The sequence below is a fragment of the Falco naumanni genome, chromosome 16 (assembly GCF_017639655.2).
Source record: "Falco naumanni isolate bFalNau1 chromosome 16, bFalNau1.pat, whole genome shotgun sequence".
Classification (NCBI taxonomy): domain Eukaryota; kingdom Metazoa; phylum Chordata; class Aves; order Falconiformes; family Falconidae; genus Falco; species Falco naumanni.
In genome coordinates, this window is record NC_054069.1 from 6,102,693 (window position 1) to 6,126,715 (window position 24,023).

General features: G+C 44.5%; 1 protein-coding gene across 2 annotated transcripts in view; it reads right to left on the bottom strand.

Annotated features, from left to right (window-relative positions):
- The window catches only part of UBASH3B (ubiquitin associated and SH3 domain containing B), a 75,493-nt gene that overhangs the window by 17,929 nt on the left and 33,541 nt on the right, over nt 1–24,023 (bottom strand). The window contains exons 2-6 of one of the 2 annotated variants that reach the window (XM_040616059.1): nt 9,465–9,518; nt 8,696–8,882; nt 7,991–8,189; nt 5,625–5,794; nt 3,252–3,460 (exon numbers count right to left, since the gene is read on the bottom strand). In XM_040616059.1, coding sequence (XP_040471993.1) covers nt 3,252–3,460; nt 5,625–5,794; nt 7,991–8,189; nt 8,696–8,882; nt 9,465–9,518 — 819 coding nt within the window. Of the gene's footprint in view, nt 1–3,251; nt 3,461–5,624; nt 5,795–7,990; nt 8,190–8,695; nt 8,883–9,460; nt 9,519–24,023 lie in introns of both variants that reach the window. The other variant, XM_040616060.1, reaches the window with a different exon arrangement.

Below are 24,023 nucleotides of genomic sequence, written 5' to 3' on the forward strand. Positions count from 1 at the left end.
AAGGTGAGGGGGAAGAGAGAGAGAGATATCTCTTTAATACTGAATCTGTAGTTTGGATTAATTCCAGGTGGTTTCAGCTCACCAGTAGCTTCCACTGCTACCAGGAAAGGACTTCCACCCTGATACTATACAGGGGGAAAAGTGTTTTGTTTTTAACATTCCTATGGCCACATCCTCTCCTAGGCTCAGTCAGAGCAGATCTCTTGACATCAATACAGACACAACTGGTTCCTCCCCTAAGGAGACTCCAGTGCTTGTTTCAGAAAGGTTATTTTTCACTCACACACCCTTGTGGAGGGGATGGCAAGAATGGGTTACACAGACTTAGGATCTGGGTTGCATTGTGTGGGATGATGAAGCAAGTTATCTTCAATTATTTTCCAACATATAGCACTGATCAGAGATCTAATGTTTCTCCTCACTGGTACCAGTCCTTGTCATGAGAAGAAATCATGCAGGGATGTGCCACAGCCAGCAAAGAAATGTAGTTTATGAAGAATCCTTGGGGTTTGCTGAATAGAAGTGATACCATTCCTATTTTTAGTAAACAGGGAAAGGATTCAGACCTGGAGTCTCTCAAGACACAACCTGGTTTCATGGGCAGTAACTCTGCCTTGAAGGCAAAGCCTCTTCTCCCCTATTAAACAGACCATCATGCTTCTTTTCTTTGCGTGGCAGCCTGTTGGTCTGCAGCTGAGGTACAGGCCTTACCACAGGGACGGGATGTCCTTCTGTTGAATGTACAGTGCTAGCCAGGAAGGTCTGTGTGCCGGGCAGAGCTCACTGTTCGGAGATTAGCCAGAAAAAACATGTTCTGCAAAGGCCACAGTTCAGCTCGTGCCTCCCTTGAGCAGTGCAACAGGGGAGCCTTTTTCAGGTGAAATGTGCACGAACTAGCAATCTGATTTTGCTTTTATTAAAGATTCGATCAAATATGCCAGAATAGCATATCTCTTGCATGGTATAGCCAGGGTGCTGCAGCCCAGAGTGAGCTGTATTTTCATGATGATCTCAATAATGCATGATTTTCACTTGAAGAATGTAGTCTCTTGTGACTAGGAGGGAAAGCTCCATGGCTGCTATTCTGTTCTTTATCATCCTCTGCAGGGATGAAACAGGACGTGGCTGTGTACCACAGAAGCAGCACAAACCAGCCCCCAGGATCACAGCACTGCTCACCAACAGCAGCCTCAGACACAACCCCATGAGCTGGGTCCCATCTCCTGCCCAGCAGCAGTTCTCCTGCAGTCCCGGTGAGTACTGCTATGCTTACTTTCATGTGTACAAAGTGAAGATATCTGTGTGCCATTCTTCTCTAACCACAAGGATCCTACTGTGGATACCATTGCCTAGATGGCAGAGGGGTTCAGGTTGTCCTTAGCTTGCTGTACTGTTTTGACCACGTGACATTCTGTAACCTAATATTCCCTGTGGGAAGCTGTTGTGTAAAATGAGACTGTTTCCGGGTATGTAATAATGTTTTTGATAAATGTTCCATATTGCATACTCTAATTCATGATTTATAGTCTTTAGCTGTAATCAGGGAAGGGGCATTTCCTTTCTTTGCTTGTCTGGCAGCAGAGGTGCTTGAGTTACAAAACATTTGGCTTTCCTTTAAGTTGCTGCTGCAATAGTAATTCTTTCCCATGCTACTCCCTAGGCCTCAAAACTCTTCTAGGCATTTAAGAAAAAACAAAACCAAACCCCAGAATCCACTAGAGCAGGCTGCTGCAGTGTACATGGACCTGAGAGCATTCTGGCTGGCAAATTTTAGGGGAAGAAAGGATGGTCTTGTTGGATTGCAGATTGGAGGGTCTGGATTAAGTCCTGTCTTCATACAAACACTGATTGAATTTGCCCATGCGTCTGGTTACTGGAGGCCTTTTCTTGATGAAAGATGAGTTGGAGTTTTCACAGTGTCAGACTCAGTAGAGACAGGTTTGTTCTGTTTGGCTCATGTATGGATGAAAGCCCTTTATTAGTGGTGTTCATTTCTCAGAGGGCAGGCAAGAAAAGAGTAGATGGTTGTGACAAGAGGGTATATGAGTGATCTCTTGCTATGCTTGTCCCTCCCTGATGGGCTTCTGGGTTGGGGAGGACTCAGGTCTGGTTTCCAGAAGGGCAGTGATTACTGGCAGTCACATCTGGAAGCCAGCCTGCAAGCTACGATTGCCCTGTACCTGCTCTCCGTCTGTTATTCACCACATTGCATGTGTTATGCCTGAAAAGTCACAGCTAAAGAAGACAACTGCTTGCCCTTTTTACTTCCTGCATTTTGCCTGATTTGAGTTGTTGGATCTGTTTCTAGTAAGTGTTGCATTAGGTCAGTTCCTCTGACTGTCCTGTGCTGACATGGGTTACCGAATGCTTTCACTTTCTGCTCAGACCTTCTCCCCGCAGGTCATGTTTTCCCACTGAAATCTGAAATACTAATTGTCTGTGTTTTGTTCTATGTCTCCATCCCTTCCCTTTGTAACTAATCTGCTCGCTGGTGTGACTGTAACCAAACTTCTGTACCTGCACGGTGCGTAGCAGAGGGGCAGCAGGCAGGAAAGTGCCTCTCCCCTCTCCTTGTTGGCTTGTGCTCTGACATAAAAACTACTTCCTATGCTCCAGATTTGTCAAAGGTGTTTGGGTGCTTCAGAGGTGCAGACAGCCTTGCAAGTGTTCAACCCACCCCTCAAGCACTAGCTTTTTATTGCCATTTAACTAATTCCCATCAAAACCAAGAAGTCTAAGGCATAACCTTGTTCAAAATGTGAGGTCTGCATTCTCATTGAAGCCAACGGCTGGCAGGCAACTAACCACTTCTGAAAATCTTCCCGAGTATCTTAAGCAACACTGCTGATCCCAATCCCTTCTCCCCAGGGAATTATACACAGAAGCTCCTGCTTCCCAAATTAATGCTCAAATTTAAACCTTCCTGATCCTAGTCCCACCACAGAGGTGTCTACACAGCAGTGGTTCTACAGCAGCCATCTGCTCCAGCTCCATTAGCCAGCAGCAGTCATCCTATGAGTAATAGTTGCTGTAACATCTTAGCTAAATAAATCACGTCGTCCTCTAATCCCATGCACAGGGATAGCATCTGCTCATCCTTTGCTTATGAGACAGGGCTTTGTGTGCCAGTTCATTTCCCCCAAACGAGCTTCTCAGCAGCTCTGGGAGACTCTTCACTTACCCAGGTGAAATCACAGCTGCTGAGCCCCCTTTTTACAGCGATGGAAACTGGACTGAGCAGCTTTACCTACCCATGAAACACCCAGGTCCCACATTCATCCGCCTTCGTGATGTAATTTTCAGGCAGTAGCCCAGAACAGCCAGTTGCAAGGGAAATGCCATAAATCCAGCCCTCACTTGTACTGGTTTGTTCCACAGGGGACATGAAAATAAAATCCCCTGGGACCAGCTCCAGTTCATCATCATTCTGGGGGGCGTAAGGATAGATCACTTGCAGAGTCTGGGGGAGAAACAGAAGCACAAATGAATGAAAGGATTGTTAATGGAAGGGAACCTTTGGCAGAGTGGGGCAGGAGCACTCCTTAGCAAGGTATGAACAGCTCTCCTTGTAATGCATCGCTTTGTGCTTTATCCAGGAAAGCTTTACCTTGGGGGAATTCCTGCCACTTCCCACTCTTTGCTGTTGGAAAGCTTTTCAAGGTATTTACTCCTTCTTCCCTCTTTGATTCCCGTCATGTCTTTGATAACTGGGAGGAAACGGGGGAGATGATTTTTTATTTTTTTTAAAGCGAGCCAAAACATGACCGTGTGCCTAAATCTAAGTGCCCTGTTAAAAATGGAACTGAATTCTTATTGGGACCTGGAATTCATGCAGCTTTAGTGGTTAGTGACCATTTTGGGTTTACCTACTGACACTTGATCTGAAAGAGCAAGTTCTCCTTGTCTCTGTTGCTTTTGAGACAAGGCAGAAACACTGCCAGGGGGCTAACAGGTTTGACTCTGTGACACGCTGCTCTCAAAACTGTTAACGAGAATGCACAGGAAAAATCACAGGTGATGGGAAATACTGGGATGTTGCCATGCTTGTTTTCTTTGTATTCCAAACATGAACAGGATTAAATTAAAAGCTGGGGGAAAGATCAGTGAGTGTAATCTTCCCTTCACTGGAGCATGAGGAATCCACATGTATTAAATGTCTACCAATAACTCACTTTGGAAGTGGCTACAGCAGTCCCCCATTTAAAAGGAGAACAACTGTGTTATTGTCCCTGGCCAAGCCTAACTTCTGCAATGGCACCATGCAGAAAGAAACCATAACCTGCCGAGCAGCTCTGATCTCTTGATGGTGTCAGCCTGTTTGCTCGCTAATGCTCCTAGACTATTTGTGGTGTTTTCAAAGGAAGACAGAAACTGGTCGCTGTCACCTGATACCACAAGGCCAAAACTTTCACACATGGCTGCCTGCAGTTAGATACCCGAAGATGTGAGCTGGTTTTCATCAGCAACTCCCTTTGCAATCAGTGATAGTGTTGACTCCTTGCAGCTTCTAAAGGACAAGATGGCTCTTTGGATAGGAAAGGAGGATGTCACGCATAGGAGGCATGGCCTGGGCTGGGTGAGAGCACCAGCACCATGCACAAAGGACTTCAGCTCTCCACAAGTTTTGACATCTGTTTACTCTGTGGTGTACTGTGTGCTGGACTAAAATAACTTTTTCCCACGCTGCCACAAGTTTTGCGTGCCTGATTCTGCACAACAGGCTTTGGTGGGGTTAATCACCCCAACCTTAGGAGTCTAGTTGGCTCCCTGAGCCGGCACCTTCTGGAGGCTGCCTCCTCCAGAGGTTGATTCATCTCACCCTGAGATAGAGAGCTTAGATGGGTCAGATGACTCACTTTCTGGAGGTGCCTGTTTCTCTGCGCTGAGCCTCAGACTGGCTCAGACTTTGAGGTCTAACTTGTGGGTATTTACAGGGAGGTGAGATGCATCTCACGTGTGGTTTCTCTATGTCCCCGATCCCAATCTACAAAATAGACATAATATATATTTTTCTGTATGTTGTGTTGGAAAGCATCATTATTAAGAAAACAATGTTTAGACACTTAGCTACTGCACTTACAGAATTCATATGAGTAATTGAAGTATATGGGCCACAAGGGTAAAAGTTTCTTACATGATGAAACTAAACGTTGTGATTAATAGTGATGCCAAGTCTATACAGAAGAAATGGATAGCACTCGGATTAAGATACTGGCCTGGTTCTTGAGAGATCAGACCATTTTATGTTGAGCTAACAGGAGAGTCATTGTTAGAATTAATTAATCCAGCAGGACATTGTTCCTGCAAGAAGCAAGAAATGAGGTGGGTGAAATAGCAAGTCTAGACAGTATGAGTAAAAAAGCCAAAGGGCAGGATGGTCTGTTTGTTAAGATGACTGGTGGGTTGTGGGAGATCTATGTTCTGAGTGTCCTTGTGGGACCTGAGGCAAATTCCTTTATGTCTGTAGAGCCTGTGAATGCAGCTTGTGGCAGCAGCCATGGAGTCCTCATTCAGCTCACAGCTAAAGCAGCCTGCAACTATGCTAGGCCCTTTTTTTTTTTATTTCTCTTTTTTTTTTTTTTTTTTTTCTTTCTTTTTGACTGAAACAGGCGCCGAAAATTTACCTCATGATTAACAAAGCGTATGTCTCGGGAGAATATCGCAGCAACCCAGTCGCAGCCCAGCTTGACATCAATGTTCTGCGCTAACTTCTCCAGCGTGGGCAGGTGGCTGGTCTGGAAGTGATAGGCCAGTGTCACGTGGAGCTGCTTCTTGTGGGGCTCCACGTGAACATCTGCAATGAGAAGATGTCAGTTAACAAGTGACTGTCGAGATTAGCAGCTTTTCAAGGGTGTAAGAGTGTCTATCATGTCTCAAGAGGAGCTGGGAGCTGAACTCTTAAAGATAGCTCAAGTGGAACACATTGTAGGGCAGTTTCTGAAAAGGCTTTGGGAAAGTCATATGTGAGTGCCCTATATATGTGTTGCGCCTTGCATCAAATTATTAAGATTTGTTGTCTGATTCAGTCCTGAGTCACAACAGGGTGGTAGAAAAAGCATCCTTGCCAAACTGCCAAAACGCATTTGCATTCAGGAAACAATGGGTTTCTGGATGGTGTGATAACAATTATTGTAATTTTGAACCCAGTGGGTCTTCTGCCAAAAAAGACATTTTTCTAGGTAAGGGATAGGCTTTCTTTCATTAGCAGCTGAGGATCTCTCCAAAATAAGCAAGTTAGAAAGCATAATTTTTACTCTCCCACCTTTGTTCTTTCTCCTACAGTAGCAATTAGAAATCCATGGAATTTACAGGTTCATGCAAGTTGATTAAATCTTTTCCCTGGACATTAGTTGGATTACCAGTTTGCCCACTGAGGGTGAGGTATTCAAAACTGTGGAAACAGACATTGATATGATAACAATTCAAAATGATCCAGCAGAAGAAGAACCCGTATTGAGAGAAGATTCCAGGAAGCAGAAAGGTGAAAGTATGTGAAGTATTGGGACTTTTCCAGTAGATGTGGAAATCATTGGATAGATTGTTTGCATGTAATTTATTCTTGCTTATTCAACCAAAAATTGCAATTAAATTTAACTGATTATTCAGTCAAAATTGCAGCTATTCAGAGACTTGGCTCCAAGTGCCAGCCAGGGGTATCTTTGCAAGCTCATCTGTCTTTTTTTTGATCAGCAAGAAAAAGTATGTTCTGGATCTCTGAAAAAGCCCCAGAGACTTTAATGCAATAACCTGACCAAGCTGTGGACTGCAATGCAGCAGTCTCCCCTAAGAACCAATTCGGTCTGAATTGGAGCAGTCACAGGGACAGAAGCTTGCTAGAAGCCATTGATGCTTCCTTCTTCTGGGTCAGTGTTTTTGGGGTAAGAACTGCCCCTTTTGTGTCAGTTTGGAAGGCGTGTCTACACTGTGGAGGGGACCACTTGTACCGCTCTCATGTGGCTGCAGCAGTCCTTGGACCCGCCTAATGTCTCTGTGCCTGTCACTGCCTTCCAAAATGTGCATTTGTAAGTGTAACAGCCATTTCCTCCCTCTTCTAAAGGGAAGAAAAGTTCTAGGTCACTGTCAGGTGAAAGCAATGCATTTCAGAGGTGTGATGAACCTACGACACATCTGTATCCCTGCCTCTGAACCAGGGGCAGAGACTTGGAGCTGTTCTGCATGGTGTTATGGGATGCCTGCCTAGCACAGAAACATCCCAGGGACTCAGAAGTTGCTGTGTGTTGATGTATTTAAATTCCAGGATAAGCCTGTGATAATGAAGGACTAAACTGATTGTGTTGTGACTAGTCCAGGCTGAATGCTACAGCGACAGAGGGTGGGAGGATTAGTCAGGGAGCTATTACGGTGCTCTGATGCTGTTCCGACTTCCAAGTTTGGAGGTAATCGGAGGACACCCAGAGAGCCTGTTCGGCAGCGGAGACCATCAGAGCACAGGGTGCTCTGCTTATTTCCCTGCTCCTAGCTCCTGATGGGTTCCCCCCTCCAAAAGCAGCAGAGGACCCAGCAACAGAGCCAGCCATGGCGGTACTGAGATTTTAAAAGGTTCCCCCTTAGGTTACCAGGGCACTTGGGGTCCTCTTGCAGTTTAGTATTTACATCTCAGAAATGCGGTGAAAAAACAAACACAGCCTTTACAAGGCTGAGGAAAGTTTTGTGGCAGTGGCTTGAGGTAGTGAGTGAAGCAGGAAATGCTCAGCCTTGCAGACAGACCGTCTATCTGAAAGGTTAAGGAACCACGAAATGTCAACTGCCCTTTCAGGAGATAACACTTGAGACTAAATGTCAGGTGATCTTTCAACTGAAAAAGCACTGAAACCCAAAGAGCCTGGTGGGGTGTTCCTCTCGGGCTCTTAGCCACTTTTGAAAATCAGGTATTGGCTTCATGAGCTTCCTTTCTTCGTGCCATCAAAATTTTGATTTCTGAAAGTGCCGGCGCTGTGAGCTCTTTGCAGCTGCCAGCATAGTCACTCACCTGCTTTAGAAGCAGCCTCTGCAGCGAAGTCTGCAGCAAACTTCTTGAGCACCTCAGCACTTTCTTCCTTGACAAAAAGCCCAATGAAGTTTGAGGACGTGTAGAGCTCCAAAGGCAGAGGGGCTGGGAATTTGCATTTCCACCGCATCACAGTGGCCTGCAGAGCTTCGGTGAGAGCATCGACCTTGCTGTCCTCACACTACAAAAAGAAACAGGACAAGCGTTTCTCAGGTGGAGAATGGCTCCTTATGCCTGTGCTTAGCTCTGTAGTGCACTCAGTAGAGAAAGGAAGCTTGGGTTGGCGTGAATGGTCTACATTAGCTATAATGCAGTGAGAAAAAGCACAGGGTCATAGAAAAAGGTATGCGTAGAAATCATCTGCCCTCCCTTGTCCTCAAAGCAGGATCAGATATCCCCAAGTAACCTTCCTACCCCCCCTCCCCATTCTCGCGTTAACGATCACTTGAGATGATTAAAATTTGGTTTTCTGCTGCTGCTCTTCCCTGAAAACAACCCACTTAAAAAACCAATTACCTCCTCAACAAGCCCAGGCATCAGGCAGTTCTGCACCCCCCCACCCCAGCTCCTAAGCACAAACCCTTCTGCAGCAACTGAATGAAGCATGTAATGTCTCCAGTCTGAGCCTGGCAAGGGCTGCTCATGAATGCATGTATAAAGGCAACGGAAAGAGGAGCTCTGGTTTACCATAAAGAACTGGCAAAGGGTGATATGTGGGAAAATGTTGTGAGCTTTGTTCTTCCCACAGATCTGCTTTGACTGCTGCCAGAACTCAGACAGCTTCTGAGCCAGGGGGCCGGTGGGGCGCAGGTAGAGGACATACTCCCGAGGCAGGGTGTCATCGAGGAATGGGTCACCCACATGGGAGAACAGCCTGACAGGGAGAAAGAAGTGTTAGATTGAAAGATAAAGATTTTTTTATTTTTTTTTTCTTTCCCAGCAAAACCAGCTTCCCCTGTCCTTATTCCTGTTCATTCTCCCTTTATGGAAAAAATCGGCTCTGGCAGGTCAGGCAGAGAGGTGCACTGTCTCACTTGCAACCTATTACCACTGCTGAGTAATACAAGAAAATTGGGTTTTAGTTTCAGACTGAGGCTCTGAAGATCTAACCTGGGTCACTGCTTCTGCCTTTCTGACTTTTGGTGTACAAAAGACAGGGAGGAGAGCGCTAGAAATTGCTCAACATCTTTGAAAAGGCAGTTCTTAGTTTTCTGTTTAGGTGCTAAGGGTGGAGAGAGTAGTGGTTCCTTTCACCTTTTTTTTGCTATTACTGAAGATCACAAACTGTCTCAGGCAAGGCTTGTTTCTGGATTACTTATTTACAGCTCTTAAATAACGTCTCACTAATTTTGCTAGTGATTTTCAGATAACGCCCCTTTTTAAACATTCCAATGGCTAAAACCTTAAAGTCACTAATCTCTTGTACTCTTTTTAACATTTATTACTTCATACCAACCAGTCGCATGCTGCTTGAACACTTCTTCCACCTGTCGATGCCAGTGCTTTTTGTCTGGAGAGAGAGCAAAATAAAAAATATTTCAGTGATGCTGGGTTATATGGCTATAGTCAGATCTGTTGCTGGCACTTGGGTCCTTGCTGGGGAAGGGCTGTAACGGTGTATTTCAAAATCTGCAGGAGATGCTTTCCAGACTGATTCTTTCAGCCCTGGGGCTTTCTTTTGGACATGTCCCCTGTCAAATCACCATACATTGTTCGAGGGGCAAAGTGATGCAGCCTGTTCAAAGTAACGAGATACGGAGCTCTGGGTTTTCCCTGCTTGGCCTGGTGTTCTTCTGGATAGTGAAGGCTATTGGCATTTAATGACCTCTTTGTTGGTCATATGTTCATCAGGAAAATCAAAAGGTTTGGGTCTGGAAGGACCAGAAAAGGACAAGAAAAATCCAGCTGCCACCAGGGGGCACACACCAGAGCTTTTCAGGTCAGAATAACCTGCCAAAATTTGCTAGCTGCCCTCAGTCCTTGCTACGTTGGAAGTGCTCTTTTGCTCATTTCCCTTCAGGATGCCTATAAATCCCTTTTCACTCCAGCTGGGAAGACCCCAAGTCTTTTGTTCAGCAAATTTTCCAGTTCCAGAGTAAGTCAGCACAGTGCTGTTTAACTTGTAGACATGTAATAGCGTTTTCCAAATGCTAGAGATCAGCGTTGAAATGCAGCCGTGCATCAGCTCCACTTCGTAACACTAGAGACAGCCAACATGGGGAATTCACCTGGAATCCAAATGGCATGAATATTTAGCAAAAATTATGAATGAAGGAGGCAGAAAAGGGTAGAAACATTACGGTCGTGAGGCAGAAGTCAGGCCCTTTGTTGGGTGTCAGGAGGCAAATTCCCCGTGAATAGGTGACTTCAGAGCTTCCTACTTAAGGGAAGAAGGGCACTATTGCTCTTAAACTAAGTCCTACAGGTGTGGCAGGAAGGAGGCCAAAATTAATGGGATGCTGGTTTAATCTACATAACCAGCACACCCTCGTGCACAACGGTGTGGGTGGAGGAAGATCTGAAGAGGAAGAAGCCTTCACAGAAGGCAAGAGTGGGGTCTCCAGGCAGCTGTCCCATGAAGCCAGGGACGGGATCCTACAGGTAGGCAGTGCCAGAAAAGGATCTACATTGTACAGACCCACCACGCAGCACTGGTGGACAGAGGTGTCTTTCCCAGCATTAGACAACAGGGGATGCATTCAGGTGCCAGCGCAGCTCCCACCGAAGGTAAAGCCTCGCTGGCTACCATTCAGCGGGTGAAGCATGAGCAGGGGTACTGCCCAAGGACTGACCAAGGTGACAGCTAGTTGTATTCTCTTGTTGTTAATTTGGCTGAAGCACCTGCCTCCCTTTTGCTCTGTGGGTTATACGCCATGTCTCAGTTGCCTGTTGTTAGCGACAGAAAATCTGACTGAGGACAGGAAAACTTCTAGTTTACACCAGCCAGCTTCAAGCCATAACCTAATCTTACTAAATATGGTATGTTACAACTCAATAATAGCGCAAAAGACTTGCTGACACCTTTAAGCTAGAGGGAATGTGTCTGACCAAAGGGACGAGATCAATGTAGTATGTACCCACTCTGCGTTATCTGCTGTGAAAAGATGCTGCTGGGTGGTTATAGGAAGAGTGTCCAAGTAAGGGCAAAGGGTCATGACTCCAGGGTCCAACCCATGGCTCTAGGATTCGGGCAGCTGGGACCCTCCAGCATTTCATGTTTCTGCCCTTAGTGCTGTGTAGGATGTTTACTGCGCTTCTGTCACCCTTTCTGTCCGCAGTGATGACTTTCAAAAGCACTCCAATAACCATGCAGGAATATGCAGTGTTACCCACCAGCCGAGCTCGTAGACATGTGTTGTTGACTCAGCTGTGTTTCAGCTCTGCCCATGGCTTCCCCACCCCTTGAATATACATATTTTTGTTCATTTTGAGGGTAAGAGGAAGGCAGAAAGATAATGCTGCAAAAAAGGGCTGTGTTGCAAATGTGTGATTATGAAAATACTTCCTCCTGAAGCATTTTGCTGCCCTTATCTGCCAGCATTCATTTGAGACGAGCAGAGCGCTGGTCCAAGCACCTGCATTCTGGAAGGATGTATCTTGTGCGGTCAACATCGTAGTTTGGGCTGTTCTATCTTGCTGACCTTTCCCTAGTCTGGCTCGGATGCACTGTGCAAAACAGCCACTGCTTTTCCTTGAAAAGTAGTTCAGACAAGAGCAAAGAGCAATAAGCTCTCCCCTTGCATAAGCTGAGAACCTTTCAGGGACACTGCTCCTCCAGCAGAGCCTGTGGATTTTCTGTGGCTGGCTGTGGATTTTCCCTACCCTGGTTTTACCATCCATTTCTGTTATTGTTGCCTTTGCTCAGGTCACACACTCACACACACATGCCCCTTGCCTTCATTGTTTATACTCTTTAAAACACAACTACAATGTGACTCTCCTAACCATACATCTTGCCACTGAAGTGTGCGTGTCTGTGTTGCATCCCAGGCAGTGAATTAAAAACACCCTCACGAGTAAAGCTCTGGCTTTGAAATGAGCAGTTTCTCCTGTTGCAAAGTGAGGGCAAACAAGCTGGCTCCCACTTGTTATTTACTCTCTCCAGACCCCAGAGCAGAACTCTGAAGGAGTCATGCACAATCTAGCAGGACAGACGGTTCTGCCACCCACCCTTGTTGACTTGTTCACTTAACGAATTGATGTTTCCTTGGAACAAATCGCACAATAGAGCTCTGCTGGAACTGACTGCAGCTCCTTCTCTGCTGCCTTTGTACTCCTGAGACCCCAAGGGGCGTTAGAAAACATTAGGCTGGGCCCCACACGTTTGTTCATGTGTGGTTTCAAAAGGTGCCTATCTCTTCCATGGGGACAATAAACTCCCTTTTCAATTTAATTTTCAGTGCAAGGAGGAAATACTGCATAAAGCAAACAAAAGCCAAAGTATATTTTTATCACCAGACCTGAAGCTGAGAGACCTTTTCTTTTTCTTTTTTTTTTTTTTAATTTAGTGCTGGGAATGATGATGATTACTGATAGCCTCTGGTTAGTCACAAAACAAGGCACACACTGCATCCCTCTCAAATAGCTTCCTCTGCTGCCACCAGCCAGAACCTGGAGAGGACCCATCTGCCAGGTGCTCCAGCTCCCAGGCCCTGTCAAGATCAGGTTTTATAAAAGTTGTGTACCTGAAACTAATCACAACTATGTTTGGCCACTTACAAAAGTGGCCTGATTTTCACAGCTGCTGAGTGCAGTGGGAGCTGGAAGACATATTCTGCTCCTGAGAAAACCAGGTCACTTAATTAGGTGACTAGCTATGGCTTAGGTGCTCAGATTTACTCATGCTGGGTAGCAAGTGTTGCTGTAGTATTGTAGCTAGTAGTAAGAAGTGGTTTTGTGATGTAGATGCACCAAAAAAGGGGGAAAAGCCACAAAATAACTTATTTTGCAGAATTTACCAAACCAGCATCACATAGTAACCATTTCTGGTCACGCAAAAATCGCAGCAGGGTTCAGATAGGAGGTGAGAAGCTTTGTGCAGCACTACTAGTCCCTCCAGCCACCCAGCTCCTCCATCTCTTAACCTCTGCTGCCTCTGAGATGAAGTACAGGGAACTCATTTAACAATCCACAGCAACACATAATAGCAATTGTCAACAGACAGCAAGGGAGATGTCCAGTTGGAGTCAGGTCTGGAGATGGATTGTTTAGGGAGAAGATCCTAATAGCAGTGTCTTCCAGAAGCACCATAAGTATTTTAGCCACCACAAAGAATCAGATGGTTTTGATTCTTCAACCTCAAAGGCCTCCCTATGACACCCTTCAACGTTAAGTCACAAGGAAAGTCTTCCTCCGCTCAATCATTGGTTAAACAGTATCAAAATCTTGCTAGGAAGCATCCCAGCTAAACAGTTGACCCCTTAGCCTGAAACATTACAGCAGAACCGGTGTTGCTGCCCTGGCATATACATATTAATGTGGAAATGGTGCCCACTTTAACCTCAGCCCACTTAATGGGAGAGTACACAGCTCTGCACGCTAACGAACTTAACTCGTTACTGTTGAAGGATTTTTGGTTTCCTGCAATTTCAGGGTAGAAAAAAAAGGCAACAGGGGAATGTCAATTCAGCTAAGAAACATATATCAATAAACATAAAGTATAATGGCAAAATTCCATTTACTTCAGAGGAAATGACTGTAGTGTGGAATGATGTATTAACCATAAAGAGAACCTTCGGTCTCAGAAGCACCACACAGAGAAATCCTCTGTAAGCGCTCAGCTTTCTTTTTCTAGTCTAGTTTAAAAAAGGAGGGTGTATATGGCTGCCAACGGTGCCGTAGTGTGCCTGGTAATGAACTGCCATGTGGGCAAGTTAATGCAAACAGCACAAGAGCAAGGGATTGGGCTGAACTAATCTGAGATATTTCTTTATCTGCACCTGCGTTATAATTTAGCACTGAAGAGGTATGCAAACTTTGGGATGTTGATGCCCACGGCAGAGATGAGCTGACATGCACATGCTGTGCTAGGGCAGGGAAGATGCGTGTGTGTGCACCGCGGCTGTGCAGGGTCCCGAGCCTCCATCATGGCCAAGCTGGGCTGAAGCCCTTGGAGCTGGCCCTTCAGGCACCAACCGAGCAGAGACTGCTGCAGGCGACCTCCTCTCCTCCTCACACGTTCAAATACACCAAGGCTGAGTCACACAGCTGGTCTGAACCCTTGGGGCCACGCAGCCTGGTTGTTCTCCAGAAGCAATGTCTAGTTCATAGAAAGCTGGCCCCTCTGGCTGCCGCTTAGGACTGAATTTCCCCATTTCCATTGGCTCTCCATTTGCTATAATAAGCAGAGATTGAAACTCTGCTGTCGGCAGAGCTGACCTCTCTGTTTGTAAGAGGAGGCTTGCTCTGCTGCGTGTTGCTGCTCACAGAGGCAGTAGAAAATGCTAGCAGCAGCCTCTACCTCAGATCCACCTACAACTTGTCTGCCTACAGAGGCACCGAGGGATTTGTGAATGAGCAATGGAAGGATGGAGGCAGCCTGTAAAAGAAAGGGAATGACTAAATCTTCCCTTTCATTATATGCCTCAAGCCTAGACAAACTTCTTATCCATGTACAAAACCCCTTGGAGGGATTAATTCATCATTTCAAGTAGCCCTGAATCTTTGGCCCATAAAATATTTAGTTGTGTAAATAAAGATACTTTGGAAACTGCATTAAACATGATGGAAGTACTTGGCTTTCCTCATCATTAGGTTCAGTTCGAAGGACTGCCTGACATGACAAGATAGGAATTATGGATCATAATTAACACCAAATGAGTTTTGAAAGAAGAATGCTGTCAAATAGAAAATTTTACTTAGGATTATAAAATAGGCCCATTTATTTGTGCTTGTATGTGTGTGTAAATTATGTATTTATGTAAACTTATATTCAAATAGGTGTCTATGTCTAGGTAAAGTTTGACTTTTTTCACCCTATGTTGGTTTATGGTAAAAGAATAGAAAACAAAACACTGTCTGGCTCCAGGGGATGACCAAAAAAAAAGGCTTTTTCTAGATGTGGCTGCAGGTGCCGTTTGGAGCATGCCTGTCAGTCCTGGGACAGGTCAAAAGCCTGAAAGTTAACCCCCCCTCAGCTCACATGTCAAACAGTGGTGGTGCCGGAGGTCCTGAATTCAAACCCTGCTGTGTAGCAGCATGTATAGGGAAGCAGTTACAAATTTTTTGCAAACAGTAAAATTCCCAGCTCTGTGTGTGTGTGAGTTTCCAAATTTCTCATCAAGTGACCCTTACAGATTCCTTAATTTTTGCAGTTTTCATCAATTGTTTATACCATTAACAGTACCATAGTGGAAATGTGTCTATTGTAGGCTTTCAATAAACAATGGCACATTGTAGAACAGTTTTGCAAGCAAAATTTCTGTCCATCTAATGACTTGATTATTCGATGTAGGGAAAGATAACCAAATTCCAAATAACTGACTGCATGTCTCATGAAGTGGTTAGTTGTTCTCCACACAAAAATGGCCAGTGAGGTGTTCTTTCCAACTGGTTTTCGATGTGGGCTATTCATATGTATTCCTCTGAATTCTCAATATGCAGAATTCAGTTGGTCACCAAAAATCATATGATACGATTTCTGTTCTTATTTAGGTGACCTTACTTCTATAAATAGGGACAGGACAGGAAGATATCACTAGGGATCAAGTTCCTGTTTAGGGTAGGAGGTTGAGTAGGTTTCTTTTCTGCAATTTGTTAAGAGAAAAAAAACAAAACCAACAAAAACCCCAGGGTGTTTTTGCAAGACAAACGACTCTAACGTTAATTGTGCAGCAGCAAAATTACTTTTTCTTCCTTTTACTGAGCTTTGGCTCAATCCTTCAGACATTACCTTAGCTTACACTTTGTTGCATACCGCGCAGGCTGGCGGATATAAAGTCCTCATGTTTAACTGAGTGACTCTTAATTGCAGCCACATCCTCCACAAAACACGAGTTCATTGCTATACACTGAGATCCCCTTAGGAACACGCTGTTCGGTACAACATCCCCAATTTAGGTCAGCGAATGCTATAAGCAGATCACAGCTATGTAAAGACCCAGGTCTTGCCTGAAATACAGGAACTTTCAGAGGAGTACGGGGAACTGCCCGACTGCACAGTGGCTATGGAGGCTGCCAGATTTCAAACTGTGCTGTACCCTGTAGGTCACGTAAATGTTTATAGAAGGTGCCTGACAGCATGGTAGGGGCTCGGTAGTTCTCTTCCTCCTCCTTCCCAAGGGGTGGCTGCTTACTCCCAGCTATTGAATACCAAGCTCTGGTAATAGGAAAGAAAGAGAAATGGGAAACGCCATCAGAAATAAGTCTGGGAAACATGCTGCTATGTATTTCTAATTTCCATCATTTAAAACGTTCCTTTTTTCAGAGGACAGTCCAGCTGGCAAACTGCCGTTTGGCCACATGATGATGATGATGATGATGATTTTTAAGTGCAAAGAGTGAGGGCCTGGGTGTGTGCCTCTGTTTTACGTGTTTAGGTTTTTTAAGTTATGTAAGATTTTGAAGGCGTTTCCCCCCCCCCCCCGCCCCGTTCTTTAGCCCATGTGCACTGTCATTCCCCTAATCCTCTGCTTAGCCAGCTTGTTAAAGCAAAAGAAGAGGGAAGTACAGACTCATAAAAAGTGTCTGGGATAAAGGCAGGAATGTAGCAGCCATTTAATATTTTTAAAGAGATACACAGTTTAAAAAGGAAACAGGATATTATTTTCTTTAGAACAAAAACAGTACAGCGATTTTATGAGGCATGGGCTTAAATGTCAAAATCCCGAGCTTGCAGTTGCCATCCTCTCCACCAGGTCCCTGTGTGATGGAGGAGGAATGAGGCGCAGGTATTTTGGCTGATTTGAACTGGTCACACGCACTATCAGAATTCCTCTGTCCTTTTATTTTCCCCTTCAGCTTCCCATGCAAAAACCTGTCATTAGTTTTGCTTATAATCATGGTATTTTTTTGTTTTGTTTTGGATTACAGTTGTTGTCAGGCTTCCTAGTTCACTTCCTTAAGCTTTTCCCCTGATGTGTGAATCTAGAAATGTACTGCTACCCAAATAAAGAGCTGCCGTCTCTGAAAATAACAGGAATCCTGAAGCCGGAGATTGAAGGAAATGACATCTCACAATTCCCTAGTAAAACCATAAGAGTTGGCAGCACCTTGGCTGACTGATTCAGAAAGGTTCAAAATTTTGATGCAGAGCAATCACTGGAAAAGGGTGACAGGATTAAGGAAGAGAGGTAATAACCACTGCTGTGAAAGGTTTGCAGAATTCTGAGTATTAGCAAAATAGTCAAATACAGATAATACAAATAAATTGAAATAGGTGGTGGTTTTAACTGCAGCACATTCAACAGAGGCTTGTCCCCATCAAAAACACCTCATTTTAATACTAGCCAGAATGCTGCAGAATGACCAAGATTTCATTATTCAAGTAGCGCAGTGCAGGAGAGCAGGAGCTTTCATCCCAATACTATTAATACATTTTTAGCTAACCAGTAAGACAATGTCTTTGCAAGGAGCCAAGTTAGAGGTTTAAGTATGTTCAAATATACCATCTGGAGTTTCAGTGATAGCCAGAAAAGGAAGCAGTTGTCATGCTGATTGGAAATAAATAAGTTCTCTTGCAGCGTTCAAGGCAAACACGATGCTTTTTTATTTCTAGTTGCTGCTCTTCCTATACAGAAATGAGCTGGAATGGAAGAGAGATTTGCCATATCTCTGTTTTCTGTATGAAGCTCCTCATCGCTAGAGCCTCTTTTTCCCCGTCTTGGGTGGGTTTTAGGCAGAGCGTGGATCTGCCACATGGCTTGCCAGAGCGGGAAGCCGTGCCAGGTGGCTGCTTATTGCACGTGGTGCCCAGTGAGTGCTGCTCGGCACATGAATTGCAATTGTCTCACTGCCACTTCGTGAGCACCTGCCTCTCCATCTGTCACATTGCCTCTTACTTTAAGTGGCACAGCTCGTCTTCGGTGACTGCCGTTTCAGTAGGTGTCTGCAGTGCCCAGCACAGCACCAGGACCTGCTGCTGAAAAATGCAGCCATAGCCACAGCGATGCAGCACACCCCATACACCCCGATTTGGAGAGGGCGAGATGGGAGGTGGAGAGACAGTGAGCTACCTAATGTCACACAGGTCATGGAAGAGGGGATGGTTTTCCTATGGATGCCACACTCTGCCTGGCTTGGGGCTCCCTGGAGAGACATTTGCTTGCTTTTCTGCCCCCAGTTCTTCAAGGCAGCCCCGCTTCAGAATTTTTTAGTATCATGCAGATCTTTAGGAAGAATGGAAAAAAAAAAAAAAAAAGGCCACAACTAGCACTTTAAAGTGCCAGTGTTAACATTTTCCAGCTTCTTGGGGTTTCAAAACAGGAAGTTTGGGGGCGGCGCAGTTGCACAATTTGCCAGAAGGCTGCTGTTCTGCGAAGTCGGTGACACTGGGCTATACCAGGAACTTGAGCCCTGCAGGCCACCAAGGGCCTCATTTTCTGGGACTAATTCTCGGTGTGATGCGAGAAGGTTTGATATGCTGCTCCTATTAGTAGGAGCCTTGTGGGTTCAGCTCCTCTCAGCTGCCAGTGGAGAGCTGACTTGTTCTCCAGAGACAGAGTAAACCCCAGAGCTAAGGGGAAGTTTTCCCAGCCTGACCGAGGAAGCAAGTAGAGATAACATAGACCAACATCAACATGGTAGAGTTAAAGACTGAAAACAAAGCATTGAGCTACTCAGTTTGGATCTTGTGATGAACCTTGTGATGCAAACTTCCTTCTAGGTTAGAGTCCAGGTCTTTGTATCATGCACATCATCATGAGGAGAGCTGGAATGTTTGTCTGAACTTGCTCTGACTTGGCAGCAATGACGTTCTGGCTATGTTGTCCACTTATGTGCAAACAACGAACACCCCCAAAGTTTTGTTCAAAGAGGATGAAGCATCAGGCTGGGGCCTGCACAGGCGAATCCATTGACTGTTTCAGTTCCTGTCCATCTAGTAGAGGGAAGGGAATACATTGCAACTAAATCCCACAGTGGGCTCCACAGTAAGGCTTCATGGGCCTATCTGGAATTTAATATTAAAGGTGGTCAGTGCATGAGATGGAGTAACTTTCTACCAAGAGAAAAGACAATGGTTAATATCAAAGAAATGATATTTTGTGGTTTGTCTGAATATTGTTTGCCAGAGATGGAAGAGTTAAGAAACCCATGCCCTGACAGCTGGACTTGGCAAGCTTAATTTGATATCATCCTTTGCACTAGTCAGTTTTTGCATTATTTCCTGCATTTGGAAGAACCTAACTGTGTTCATACTGTCACCTTATTTTCTTCTTAAGTAGTTATTTTCTTTTCTTTATGGGCAATGTCTGTTTATCATGAGGAATCCTGCATGTTGTTTATACTAACGGACTCACAACTTTGCTGAAAAGGCAAACCCCGGAGACGGAAAATGGGAAGTAGATGCTTAGCGAGAAGCTAACCATGATCTCACACCTAAAATAGACTCACGCAAAGCAACAAGAAGGAAGTCTAAGAAATTAAGGAAGGTGGAAGGAAGAAGGGTGGGGTGCTGAGATAGTGGGTTAAAGGCAAAAAGAGATACTTAAAATAGCCTCCTGCTCTAGACAGCTCTGTTCAGGAATTTCTTTAAGCCTTGTTGTTTTCAGTAGTATAGATATTTCAAAATATTGAAAACCAGTATTCCTCACTTACTATTTCTTGCCATCCAGATAGGACCATGTTATGTCAATATTTACATGGGAGACCTGGGCAAGAACCCCAAAGTGCTGTAGGGAAAAGGGGAAAGGAGGGATAATGCAGCAGATGATGAGGCACATGCCACTGATTCAAAGCTGAAACACCCGCCTTGAATAGTCTTGGGGTTGGGAGTGCCATGGTAGTAGAAGGTCCCATTATGCACTGAGAAATCGCGCACAGGTCTTGGCTCTTGCCTCAGAGATTCTGAAGTGTGTGGTTAAACCAGTAAGCTAAGGCTAATGTCAAAGTTTCCATTGGAGGAAAAAAAAAAGTTAGTTAGCAAGCTCTGGTCTGAATTTCAATTTGGGTAACTGTACTTGTCTCCTTCAGATAGCTTTGTAATCCTCAGGTGATGGAAGTCTTTGCTAGTTGTGGAGAGCTCTCTAAAGTAATCCTGCAGACCAGGACATCAGGAAAACTGCAGTCAAATGAAGCTAACAAAACCTGCAGTGGAGATTCTTAAGTTAGTTCAGCTTTGGCTTCCTCTTCTACTTCTTGATGCAAGAGGAGGAAATTTGGGCAAATGCGGATGCTTTTAAGTGTCCTGTACACTAAAGTAAGGTGGGATGTCCAAATTGGAATTAAGTATTGCTGAATTAAAATCTTTCCTTTACCAGCCTCAAGTGGCAGAAGATATAAAGGTACACACTACAATTATTTTGCTGTTCTAACATTAACAACGAGAACTCATAAACTCTTGGCCAGACTTTACACTCTAATACCAGATTATATATTAAAAGTGTCCTTGTAGTGTCTGGTTAAGTGATCTGGAATTTGTATGTGAGACCTACCCAAAAGTCCCTGAAAGGTTTAAGTACTAACTATGGAAGGGTTAAAAAAAAGCCCCATTACAAATATATATGTTTGAAGTCTAAAAGGGAACAGGAAATGAAGAATTGTGATAAACTGAGAACAATGAGATAAAGAAGAATCTAAGAATGTAATGAGAAAACTTTACCACAGACTGGGAATATTTCCCTGCATATTTTCCTGATTTCTAATGGCCTGTCAGTTCTAACTGTATAGTCTTTATTCCTGTATCAGATCATACTCTTGCAGAATATGTAAGTGAATTACAAAAAAGAAAATAGGAAGACCTTAACGAGACCTGGATTTAGTAATTATCCCTAAGCAATGAGTACTTATGCATATATTTAACTTCAAGCATGTACTTACAGACTTCAGTGAGGCATAAGCACACGCCAACTGCTCTTCTGCAAAGCATGTGGTGAAAGGGTATTGCAAATTATTTTGGGTGTGTTCTTCTAGCAGAATTTCTAAGGATTTTGAAACAAGCATTTACCATGATAGAAGTAACTTTTTCAGCTCATCAAAAACCTGAGGATTTGATGTTAGCAAATAACAAATGGACATGTATTTTCTGGAGCAGGACTATACGTAAACACTCCTGCCCCCTCACAAAGAAAACCCCAAAGCAGCGTAACTGACCAAAGGTCTGTTGGAACCTTTAGCACAGCACATCACCCACATGGTCCTACTCTGTCCCCTCACCATGGGATTCTCCTTGACCCAGTTCATAGCCTTCAATTAAGGTCTCCCTAACCTAGCAGGTATCGTGATGCACTGGTTATTCTAGTGCTTAGTTCTCATGTTTGTGGAGGGATAACCTCACTTTTCTGTGCTCCATGATGTCTGTTTAACATCCTAAAAGGCTCTCTGCAGCTGCAGCACTCTCCAGTACCTGGCACACTGGGGCTCAGACACCTCAGAAGGACACAACCACAGTGTATAGATCAGAAAACACCATTTCAGTCTCTTCTGAGCCATCTGAGCAAACACAAGCAGCCCTAGGTCTCAAAAAGTGCTCAGCACACAGTTTCATCCGACTGCGAGGGATGGGAATTCCCAGAGGCTACACACTGCTGAAAACCTGCCAATTTTACAGCACCAACCATAAAGGACTCCTATTCTGTGTTTTCCACATCAAGAATCAATGTGAAATGGGTCCCACAGCCCAGTTATGTCTCCTTCCTTCTCCATCTCTTACCATTGTAATTTTAATTTCTGATACCTAAGAAGTCAGGTACTGGGACAATGGACTGGGAATAAGCAAGGAGATAGTCCTTTCTTCTTTTGCCTGAGAAAAGCTCATGGGGTGGGGTGGTGGTGGTGTGTGTATGAGGATCAGAGACACAGCCTGGCCCCTGCCTCCTCTTTTCATATGCTTAGCCAATATGACTACTGATGTTTCGTGATTGCACAGGTACCTAAAATGGTGGGAGATGTGGGACTTCCCTTTAGTTAAGAGTTTTGACCATAAGGATTCTCAGAGGAGATGTGTTGTCTGAGTTGAAGTGGTTTTTTCTCATGAATTTTCCACCAAAGAGAGCTAGCACGTCGCCTTAGCACTTTACCAGAAACATCTCCCATGTGGAGGCATGCTTCCTATTGCCAGGGTTGTGTAGGAGGCCAAGTCTTGGATGCTTGCCTTGAAGACCTTGTTATCCAGACTGATCTTTTCAGGCAGGTATTGTTAGACAGACAGACACACATACACACTAGCATCACCTCACTGCCACAGTGTAGCACTCCCCCGCAATGGAGTGTAAGTACTGGTGTGGGGGTGTATTTCTAAAATTATTCATGATGCAAATCTTTTACAACTGATCCCCATCTTATCTGTTTTCTGTGTGTGTCTTATGTCTTGAAAGCATACTAAGAAGTGCAATTTTTTTTTCTTAAATGCAGAAGGAATAGTAATAGTATTGCAGCCTTTCTTTCCCATCACGCTGATGAGGCAGCCTGTTGCGTGCTGTATGTCGCTGATCCACTTCAGCTCTAGCTAGCCAGGCAGCTGTCACTAACAGCAGCATTAGCAAGCACGGCATGTCGGTGGTGGCGGTACCCAGGAAGAGCACCTTGCAGCATTGATACTGCAAAATAATAGCCGTGCTTACAGCAAGACTCACTCTCTACCCTGTCAGAGTGGGCTCTTTGGAGATGAAATAAGAAAAAGCTATAAATTGAGTGACAGGTGCTTAGTGTGGATAAGGATTGGTTATAAAGTCCCCTTGGTTTTTAAAGACTATTTGTTATGCAGGCTCCTGTGATTACGGCAGAAGACCTAGACTGACATGAGCTTCCTTCTTGTTAAATATTTAAGAGCTGCCCTGTGAAAAGTAGGCAAGGAGGGAGAATACTAGGTATCAGTTAAGAATAATTATTTGCAGTAAATTTCCGAGTCTAATAGCAAAGCATGTATGGTAAGTCATGCATGTAAGTGTGCTGTAAGAGCTGGAAGAGCCCTTCTAGAGTCCAGAATGCCATTCTTCCAAGAGACAAACTCATTCTAGTGTGTTTCACAGGAATAGAAAGCTGCAGCCCTGCTTTTATCCTGTCCAGTACTGCCTTCTGAATGCAAATGCATTCAGGGAGTCACTGCTCATTTGAGCTGCAGCCCTACAGTCTGCAGCCAGAGTCAGCTGCAGGCTTGGCATTCCCTAAGGAGACAGACTTAAGAGACCTTCTGATTAAGGCAAAAAGAGAAAATAAAAAATTTTAAGTAGAAGGAATTGAGGGTATCCTGAGAACACAGTTCAAGCTTTTCTCTGCAGCGAGGCCTTTCTTTTAGTCTAGTTCTCAAAGGAGCTGAGGCTTATAGGACTGTGCTGCATCCATGTGTGTGTCTCTGTGAGTGTCTCCAACTTCCTACAATAACTTCTGAACCTAGCAGTATGTTTAAACCCAGTATGACGGAGTTTTAGAGCCATCAGGGACATTTCATGTCTTGCAGCTTCTGTAAAATAGGTTCTTGGGCAGCCATAAGTAACCTTAGGAGTGCACCAGCTGGAAAAGATCGTGAGGTGAGCTTACTTGTTATTAGACATCAGAGGATTCTCACAGAAGCAAGCCCTAAAAAATGCTGCAGGCATAAGAAAAGCATCAACCATCAGAAAGACATGTGCGCAGAATGAGGCTTTGTGAGTTCTGGCATTCCTGGAGCTGGTTGTTCAAAGACAGCAAAGGTTCAAAGACAGCTATGGCATGCTCTACACATTTTTCTGCTGTAGCTTCATCAGGGTAGGGCAGGGCTTTTGTGTAGACAGTGAAAGCGTGAGCAAGATCAGGACCGTACAAGAGTTCAGATCTGAAAGTGCATAAAGTATACAAACACAAGCGCTTTTATACTGCCACAGTTGCAGATACATTGGGAGAATTTTGCAGAAATTACTATCCTGGGAATGCCAAAAGACCA